At 45.3% G+C, this 10,336-nt stretch overlaps 1 protein-coding gene across 1 annotated transcript; it reads right to left on the bottom strand.

Annotated features, from left to right (window-relative positions):
- Positions 1-438: 438 nt before the first annotated feature.
- On the bottom strand, positions 439-1,718 carry LOC136529463 (heme oxygenase 1, chloroplastic-like). The gene is made up of 4 exons (XM_066522542.1): positions 1,298-1,718; positions 909-1,132; positions 661-768; positions 439-537 (listed from the first exon to the last, which is right to left on the bottom strand). Exons 1-4 carry the CDS (start codon positions 1,716-1,718, stop codon positions 439-441), a joined length of 852 nt encoding a protein of 283 aa, XP_066378639.1.
- Positions 1,719-10,336: the final 8,618 nt, after the last annotated feature.

Below are 10,336 nucleotides of genomic sequence, written 5' to 3'. Positions count from 1 at the left end.
AATTTCGTTGCTTTGGTAATGAAATTCGGTCTTTACCGTTGTGGAAAAAAAAAAAAAGGAATCGACAATGGCAGCGGACAAGGTGAAGGTGGGGTGAACGGTTACATGGAGATTCCGTTCCGGCTTTAGTGAGCCCTAGCTGTCTGTGGGTCTTAGCTGGCTGTCGGGTGGTTAGCCGCCTTGGCGCGGTCTGTGAAGGTTGTATCGAACAGACATTACTCTGAACTCTGAATAACCTATTCTCTGAACTCCATTCCTGAAGTCTGCTTTTCTCTGTCTGTTCCCCAATTCTACTCCAGTTCTTCAGTTTGCTGTCCGATCCTCAGAAGGATCGTGACAAATTATTATAACAGTAACTAAACATGGATCTAGTGGACATGTAAACAGAGACTGAAAGACAACGTTTATGGTCGCGTCGCATCAGGCAACGAACTTAGATCAGGGGAACATAAACATATGGCGGCGGATGTCTACTGAGTAGGTAAACGCCTTCTCCATCTCGCCCAGGCAGCGGTTCTTCTCTGCTCGAGGCCAACCCTGCAACAGAGCAAGTGCATGCACGAGACAGCATTGTCAGTTTGTTCAAAGCTATCCATTTCACCAACAGGTGAACAGAAGAAGGCACAAAGCCACAAATCCTAGTTTCATGCAGGGCCTTACGGAAGCGACTCGGTTAAGCCTCGCCCGGACATTCTGCTGCATCTGCGACAGATCACCCTCCCACTCGTATAACTCCAGCTCTTTCTGGAGATTGGTCTTCTCGGCAACCTGTTGACGACCAGAGAATATAATTTGTCTGTTAAGATACTACTAGCAAATGCGTAGCTGCTTTACAATATCTACTGATTATTAGAAAAGAAAAGCACAATGATGGTTTTCATATGATTTCAGACATAATTCATCGTCACCTTTTCGCCGATGATTCGGCCTCCGGCAGTATGAGCAAAGTACACGTTGTAGAAATGGCAAACAAATGCCTGGGGGTCCTTCTCAGACAGCTCTTCCAGAAAGGAAGCATATGTAATGCCAGGAGCAGACGGTTCCGGAATCGCGTGCCCTTGTTGCCTGAACCATTCCAAATCCTTGCCGAGTGGCTCTGATCTCTCCAAACCAGTATCCCTGAACTCGGCATCTGAAAAGACGTATCAGCAGAATGTCAACAAGCATGCAGCATCGTGGTACCAAATTATCTGAAACTTGAAAGCAATGTGTAGTTCCTGAATTTCTGATGATGTACGATGTTATCACCACGACAAAAAAGCATATGCATGAAGGAGAAGAATAGCACTGCACTGACACCAGGGGATGGCGGCGCGGTCGACGATGGCCTCGAGCGTCTCGAAGACGAGCTTGCTGTCGACGAGGAAGCGGAGGTACCCCTCCACGGTGGGCTGCCACTTGGCGATGGGAGGCTCCATGGGCGCCTGCGCCTCCTTCTTCCCGTCCCTGGCCGCCTGGTCCCTGGAGTGCAGCCGCATGGCCGCCGCCCGCATCTCCTCCATAAACGGGGTCCCCACCTCATCCCCTCTCGCGGCAGGGGCCGTCTCCGTCGCCACCGCGACCACCCTTCTCTGCGCCGCGACAGAAACCCCGGTCGTCCTCGGCCGGAAAACGACGGCCACCACACGGGCAGGCGGTTCGGAGCGGAAGCGACTCGCGGGGGTGCCATCGAGGAGGGAGACGGCGGCACGGGGAGCGGAGAGCCATGCGGGCGCCATGGAGCTCAAGTGTTGGATCGATGGAACACGATCGACAGCAAATAGACAGGGACAGCAAATTCACGAGGCGCGACCGTTGGCAGAGATGGAGAGCAATGCGGGTGGCATGTGGCGGTGAGAGCTGGGGGGGAGGCAACGGTGGCAGCCATTGGAGCACTGTGTTTGAGCGGCAACAGCGTGGAGGGCGTGCACAGTGCGCGGGACTGTTTGTTTGGTTTTCATCTGTATGTTTTGATTTCCGTCTGTTTTTTCTTCGTTCACAATCGGGACTATTTTTGGTTTCTGTTGTCTAGACTCTTCGCGTCATTTTCTTTTCACATGTTCGGCACTATTTGCGTCATTTTCCTCACGTTTCGCGTACGATCCAATCCTCGTTTGTTTTCACCTTTCTATTCTAAGTTTTCCTCTATAAATATCAAAGCAAATGATAAATGCTATCATATTATGAACCTTCGAACATTTGATCTCTTTGTTAAAACTATATATTTGCACCACCAAATCGTTGATACAATCCCGATTAGAAACAAAACTTAGCTTATATTAGTATAGTTTGGTTCACCTGATGGTCCAACTAATCAAACAGTAAACTAAAATCTTGAGCAATTTTGTTGCCCAATTGAGTCTAATAATAAATACCTCTTCCAAATGCAATCATCGACGAGGCTAGCGCTTAGAAAATCGAGAAAGACTTCCTAGCATAATCAGCGGACAAGCCAGTTGTCGACACATTGACACATTGTTGACTTTAACCGGAGATAAGAATTACTGATCTAGACAACATGTATAGAAAATAAAGAAAATTTATCCAATGCTTCTGTTCTTTCTTTGATTGGATAAATATAGCCATAACGAGAGTAATCATCTGTGAATGTTATAAACGAATCATAACCATCCACACTTTTTGCAGGAAATGGACCACAGATGTCTGTGTGAATAATCTATAGAATTCCTGTGCTTCGTTTGGCATCTTTCTTAATTTTCTTTATATACTTTCCTTTTATGCAATCTCTGCATTGTTCTAAATCTGAGAGATCTAATGGAGGAAGAATATCATTCTTAACTAGTCTTTCTATTCTCCCCCTCGAAATATGGCATAAACGACAGTGTCATAATTTCGACAACGCATCGTGAGTTCTCTTTCGTTTTCTGTTTACATCCGCAGACGAGGATACATTCACATTGTCGCATGCAACGTTCTCATTATCGCATACAACATTCACATCATCATGTAGTGATAACAAATAAAGCTCATTTGTAAGATAGCAAGACCAACACATGCATCATTATATGTTATCTTACATTTGCCATTTCCAAAATGGCAATCATAACCATCGTTGTCCAAACATGAAACACTAATCAAATTCCTCTGTAGAGAGGGAACATAAAGAACATCTCTAAGTATAAGTTTGAAATCATCAACAAGCTCTAGTAAAAGATCATCAACGGCTTCAACTTCTGCTCGGACTCCATTCGCAACTTTAACGTGTCTTTCGCTTCTTCGCGTAGTCCTTGTCGAACGAAATCTCTGTAAAGAATTAGCAACATGAACAGTTGCACCTGAGTCAATCCACCAAGTAGATTTCGAATACTGTATATACAGGGATTCATTTATGAACGTAATAATGTTCTCACCTTTCTTTGCCATAATTATCTTTAGGTAATCGGGACAATCTTTCTTATAATGCCCCGTCTTCTTGCAGTGGAGACATTGATCTTTATCCATTGTGAACTTATTTTGCTGAGGCTGATGCAGCATGGGACCCTTTCCCTTTGACTTTGAGGAGAAGTTTGCATTAGTATTCTTTTTCTTATTATCTTTTAGATAATTGATTGTGCCACCATTGGCAGCCTTCATTCTCTTCTCCTCTTGCACACACATAGCCATGAGCCTCTCCATGTCCCATTTCTCAGGCTATATGTTATAGTTGACAACAAAAGTGTCAAACTCTTTTGGCAAGGAAGCAAAAACCAGATGGATAAGGAACTCATCCTTGAGAGCCAGATCCATTAGTTTTAGCTTGGATGCCAAATGGCTCATCCTCAGTATGTGCTCTCTTATGCCACCATTACCTGAGTATCTCCCTGTCACCAGCTGCTTTATCAGCTAGGTAGCATATGTCTTTGAAGAGCTAGTGAACTGACTCTTTATTCTTTCGAGATACTCAGTGACGGTGTCACACTCTGGGATTGAGCCCACAATAACAAGCTCAATCATGTTCTTTATCACTGCCAAACATTTCTTGTTGACAGTGACCCACTTTCTATGCTCAAGGTCATAGGATATTATTTGGGATGCAAAATCCCTCTCTCTGGTTGCCCAAGCGGCATCAGCCTCGTTTGTCTCCCGCACCGGTGCCACAGGCTCTGTGGAACACGGTGTGGTGACTACCTAGTCCACCTCAGCGAGGATGAAAGCCAGGTCGATCTTTTTCTTCCACTCAATATAGTTATCACCTTTGAGAGTGGGTATCTCTTTGATACAACTCATTAAGTTGTATCCGCCTGAAAACACAATTCAAATAGTGTGAGAACATAAATAATAACAGTAACAATTGCATGCCTTAGTTTTAACGTTGGTCAAAATTAAAACATACAATTATTCTCTACACTAATTCTACATCACCGTTGGGCAGAAATAGAATTAATGCAAGACAAAACATCATAATATTGCCATTAATCAACGTTGGTCAGAATAACAACAACATTATAATCAATTTAAAACATATCCATTTTCAAAATTAAATTCTCCCGTTGGTTCGAATTTAATAATAAAAATTATATCTTTAAATACGCAGCGGAAAAATGAACTCTTTTCTTGAATTTTACCCACATGGAAAATCACTTTTCTAATTTCTTTTGAGCCAATTTCCATTTTTCAATCTTATAGAAAAAAGAAAAAACAAAAAAAATCGGCTCGCGGGCTTATTCTGACTGTTTCAGCCCAAAAACAAGCATAAGCTGGCTTGGCCCATCACTTCGCGCGCGCGCAGGCCGCACCCAGGCCGCAACGTGGGCCTGGGCCGACAAAGCTCCGCGCGCCAGCGCGCCCGCCTAGGCCGCGATGCTGGCCCGTTCGATCTCGGCCGTCCGCGCCAATCCGACGGCCGATCGTGCATTTCGCTCGGATAAAACGCCGATGCCGCGCTCCCCCGAGGAAACCCTAGATCATTCTTCTCGGCCCTCTCTCTCTCTTCGCCTCACTCTGCTCTCTCTTCTTTCCTCAGTACCGCAGCACCGAGCGACAACGGCGGAGAGCGAGCAGCGAGCCCCGGTGCCATCGCCGGCCCCCTCGCCGGCGTGCGTGCTCCCCAGCGGGTGAGCGCGCCGCCGTCGAGCGGCCTGGCCGCGGCGCCCCTGTGGCCGGATCCCATCGAGCAGTGCCCCTGGTCGGCCCTTTCTTTTCCCCGCGCGTCGGCGTGACAGCAACGCTGCACAGCAGCGAGGGTAAGCCACCCCCTTCCCCTTCCTCCCCTTCGGTTTTGTTTCTCTTTTCTGTTCTCGGATTCAACCGATTGGGGATAGTTAGGGTTAGGGTTTCTTTTCTTTTTAGGGTTTCACTGTTTATCTTCCCCGTGATGTCTTCACGGGTTTGAGGTTCGGTTTTCAGTTGAAACCATGTTTTCATCTCTATCCCAAAACCCGATCTTGGGTTTGGATGTTCCTTTTCTTCACTTTCCCGAACCCAATCTAGGGTTAGGGTTAGAGTTTCTTTCATCCGAATCAAAATTCGAATCGTTCTACTTCTTTCTCTTTCTACCCCAAGATCTAGATCCACACCTAGGGTAACAACCTGCTCTGGTACCATTGTTATAACCATAGGATCGATCTAGGGTAGAACCGAGGACCTTCTAGGTAACCAGTTGATCCAAACAAGCCCTAGTACATCTAGATAGAGAGATGGAGACAGAGAGATAGGGGTTCGAACCTGAGACCGCAGGGGTGGAAGATCTAGTGGCATCCATCAGGTTCGTCGATGCAGTCTGCGCACGGACAGCGATGGCCGGGGAAGATGTTGGTGTAGTTGCCGTTGTCGGAGCGGGGCGGCGCGGCTGGTGGCTTTCCGTCACTGGCTGCGCCCCTCTTGATCGAATTAGAGTTTTAGTGCCGATGGAGAGGTCGGCTCAGGTCAACCTCGTGATTAGAGCCACCGGCCCCCATCTCTTTATATAGCGCAGGGTGACAGGGGCCCTCCAGCCATGGTGGGTTGGGCGCCCCCGATCAGGGCGCAAATCAAAGGCTCAACTGGGCCGTTGGGTCCAGTTAGGTTAGAGATCAATCTAACATTGGGTATGGCTGACTGCGAATCCAGAGAAGTCAATGGCATCAGTATTGACCAATGACCACTACAGCACCAGGCTTTGAATCCAAACTCTTAGCCTTGGTAAAATTCCATTTTAGTCAATGCTGAAAACATCAGTGTCATCAGCATTTAAGTTTGTTCCAAAGTTGTGATGATTGTGTCTGCCGAGGAGCCTTCTGTATATGTTTCCAATGCTCGTAAGAGTTTTATGAATTTGACTCCATCATCCTGAAGCAGTATGTGACAAGAACTTAAGTCTATGCAGGGAGGAACATAAGATGAGGACACTTTTATCCCTAGAAACTAAAATGGTATGGCACTTAAATTTTAATTTCAAGTTACCTGTGGCTTCTTAAATACAAGCACCCGGTTCGCTTATGCTGAAATTTAGCTTATGCTAATACTTATGCTAAAATGTTATGAGAGTAAAACACGATTCTATGGCTGAAAAGTAGTTCTGAATAAGCTCAAGCGATCAGGACGAAGGTCGGCTGTCTTGAAAGGAACCAAATGAGGAAGATCCATGGCTTAATTTCAATGATGTTTGACAAGAACAATAATGTCAATCAAAAAGATGCCAGACTAATTTCAAGTGTGTAAGAACTAAAATTATATTTAACTGTTCAGACCATGCATTAACCAAATCCATTGCAACAAAGGCATCATATAACCAAATGAGGTGAAATCATGCCAGCATTGCTAGAGTTTCTGTGCAGATACAAGTGGATGCTGATATACATGAAAAAAAAGGAAACAAAGGAGAGGAATTATCGTGTACACATTGCCTGTTTCGTTCGTCCTCTACTTCGTCTACGGATTTCAGTAGATTCTCCAAGGAACCTGTTTAGAATTTTTCAAAAGAAGGGACACCTTCGAGCATGCGGCACGGGGAACGGAGAGGCATGCGGGCGCCATGGTGACCAAGTGCTGGACGGACAGGCAGGGGCAGAGCTTTTAAACAACTGTAGATTGTGTCATGGATTGTGAATTGTGATTCCCCCCCCCCCCCCCCTTTATTAATCTCTGAATACGCACAGTAGCACAATTGGCACGTGCGTTACTGTACAACCGGTACGTAATTTGCAGTCAGTCGGCATGATCTTTTGCATCTGACTGGTTGGATAGGCGGCAACGTGGATGGAAGTTAGAAACCGATACGGATAAGATGTTTTACAGCGGTGAATTTGGCTGTGAAGTTTTACACCGTATATTGTTGATTTGCAATTTGCATGAATACCGAATCGTGTAGTTTTTTTTCCCTTTTTTTTTGGTCCTTTTTCCAAAGTCTTCTAACAGTGACGAGGATCCAGCTCCGGCCGAGCTCTTCTTTGCGCTTATAATCTCTCGCAACTAAAAAGAGTACCGAGTGGATAGATTTTGGTGCGACAATCAAACGTCGCTATGTCGTCCTACCTTCGTGCGATCCCACGCGCGCCTCGCTCCGCTCCCTTGCGACTTGCGAGCGGCCTCCGCAAACCGACACCCGCGCTGCGCCCCTCCCTATGCGAGATCTCGTCTGCAATCAGGCTTCATCTCCCTCGGACCTCGCCCTCGCCGTCGCGCGCGCTTGCCCATGCCGCCCCGATGCCGCCTCCTCTTCCGCGCCGCCGCACCCGCGCGCTCGCCTGCGCCGCCGCCTTCTCGTGCCGTGGCTAAGAGAGGAGCTCGTCGTCCCACTCCCGTTGCGCGTGCGGATGCGACGGCTGGCCCTACCAACGGGTACGCGCGCGGATACAGGACGGAGCGACGGCGACTGCGTTTCGAGCACTGGCAAGCCCGAGGCAGAAGCGCCAGGTAGAGGGCGCCCTCATCCTCATCTTCCTCGCCAAGTGTGGGGCACCCCCAAGTCTACCTCACCGCCGTCCCTCGAGTACCTCGTAGTTGTCATTGCTGTTGTGACACAGAAGTTTGTGTCCCCTCCTTCTCAATCTCCATCTTCATTTTTGTCCATCTGCCTTCTTCTTAATCTCGATCCGATGTCCTATGTCGATCTGGTTGTTGCGCTCTTCTCGATCTGGTTGGACAACAAATCGGTTTGCTTAGGTATTGGCTAACATCTTTACTCGTTCCTCACCGATGTACAGACCTTGCCGGGACGACGAACGCACGCACCGGAGAGCGATGGTGAACGGCACCAAGCCATCTAGTCAAAATGAGCCCAATGCCCCTAACGCCTGGTGCTTCCCCACCTGCGGCATCCGCCAGTCATCCATGATGCTGTTGATCCAGTGTCTTCCGTTGACACTCCTCAGGTCAAAGAAACCCCAGCTTCAACCATGATGTCATGCAAATTCCAGGTGTAGTTATTTTCTTTGTAATCTTTTATTCCTTCGTCATGGAGCGTAGTTCTCTGAACTACAAAACAATGTTTTTTTGTTTCTTTCAGAAAAAAACAGTGTTTTGTGAAACATGCGAAATTCAGATCTTATAGTATTCAAGAGGTGGTCTGAATGCTTTTGGTGGCATAAAAAATGTTTGTCTGGGCACTGGCCTTCTGATTTAGTGTAGTTCTATTCCATTCAAACTTGGACGTCAGTTGTCCATAGCAAGTAATTTTTTTAGTTCCCCTATCATACTTATTGGTTTTGTTCACTATTACATTTCAATTTTATTTTAACCAGATAATCTAATAGGCAAATGCTGCTCCGATGGTAAAACAAAAACATATTCTGTTCTGACTGCTATACTGAATTTCCTACTTTATGTTTTTTGGGATAAAATAAAATGGAAATACCCTCATTCTGACGAACTAATCCAAAATCACTTGTTCAGTGCAGTGAAAGTCTGAAACTGTTCGATGGAATGCATGTATTGGATTGCACGGGGATGTATTCTCAAAAAAGCAGAGGTGTTTCTTGCATTCAGTTTGCTTTTTAGTTGCAAGAACTCAATTATTCATGCCAATACATGCCTCTAAACCACTACTACATGTCAGGTACTGCAATATAAATCTTTATGCCAAAATCATGGAACTCAAGAAGAGCATGTTAGTGATCTACAACTCTACATATACATATCTGCACTATTCGTGTGATCGAATTCACTAGATAAAGCTTGATAATTTTCTTCAATACAAATACAAAAATGATAAAAATTTACCTCTGTTAGCTAATCAGGCATGACTAGAAAAACAAATGTAACCTCCAAAAAATCTCCATTCAACTCTTATCATATGCTTTATGCATATCTGATCGGATTTTCATTTTTTCCTATTATTAATAGCATGTACACACTCATAAGCCAAAAGAATGCATGTTGTCAGTGATTAATCGTCCCGGCACATAGGCAAGTTGCTGTTCATTGATGATGTCTGGTAAAATAATCTTCAGCCTATTTGCGAGTAATTTTACTATCACCTTATAGACTTGTATTACATAGACTAACAGGGTACAGAGATAGTATGCTCCTTGGTTATTTAGTTTTGATATTGCTTGCTAACCTATATCAGTAGAACCAAAACTGGATTGATATACTGTCAAATTATTTAGTATTTAACCCTTGAGTAATCAGTTGTCTGCGAGAACCAAAAGTCAAATCAAAATCTTGTTTTTTTTCCGTAAGTCTTTCCTATAGCTTCGTTTTTTTTTCATTCTGTTGATGCCTTCACGGCAAATGAAATATAGAATATAAATTGCTTCCATTTACCAAGCTCTTTGACAACACATGTTTAAGCTAATCTTGGTAGTATGTTGATTCTTTGGTCATCGATGCTGTTGTGTGGTACCGGATTATGTATTTGTGGGATCTAGCGTCATTGTTAGATGGATTGATCCAAGAGAATGTAATCCTAAATGACAGTTTTTTCTATAAATTGAAGATCAAATAGAAAGGTATCTGAAGGCATGGTTATCGAGAAAAAATGTATATTTCCATCTTCTACTAGACATCTTGTGGTGGTTGTCGATGCGGGACCCACAGGATACCCCGCAAGGTAGAAAAAAGATCTAGTCTAACTAGGATTCTTCCCATATAATCGTAGTAGTAGAACTATTAGGTAATCCTACTAGGAAATCTCATTGTAAACCGACTAGGACTCTGGCCTCCTGACTATATAAAGGAGGGCAGGGCTCCTGAGAGAAGAACAATTGGTACAACAAAACACTTGACAATCAATCCAACGCAAAGGCTAAGGCCGACTGGACGTAAGGTTATTACTCGATCTACGATCGAGGACCTGAACCAGGATAAATCGGCTGTCTCTAGCGTTAACCATCGAGTTCAGCATACGCCGAAGCCCGAACATACTGCCCCAGGTACCCCCGTGGCAGGCTATCGGTGGTGAAACATCGACAGCTGGCGCGCAAGGTAGGCTTTCGGC

Source organism: Miscanthus floridulus, chromosome 19, assembly GCF_019320115.1.
Source record: "Miscanthus floridulus cultivar M001 chromosome 19, ASM1932011v1, whole genome shotgun sequence".
Taxonomy (NCBI): Eukaryota; Viridiplantae; Streptophyta; class Magnoliopsida; order Poales; family Poaceae; genus Miscanthus; species Miscanthus floridulus.
This window is presented reverse-complemented; position numbering and strand designations above follow the sequence as displayed.

What these genes read in the sequence shown, in the direction of transcription:
- LOC136529463 (XM_066522542.1), bottom strand. Translation starts at nt 1,718, where the DNA reads ATGGCGCCCGCATGGCTCTCCGCTCCCCGTGCCGCCGTCTCCCTCCTC. An exon ending in CCGCGCCGCCATCCCCTGGT is followed by an intron (nt 1,133 to 1,297) that starts GTCAGTGCAGTG and finishes ACGTCTTTTCAG; the next exon opens with ATGCCGAGTTCAGGGATACT. An exon ending in GCCGAATCATCGGCGAAAAG is followed by an intron (nt 769 to 908) that starts GTGACGATGAAT and finishes GGTCGTCAACAG; the next exon opens with GTTGCCGAGAAGACCAATCT.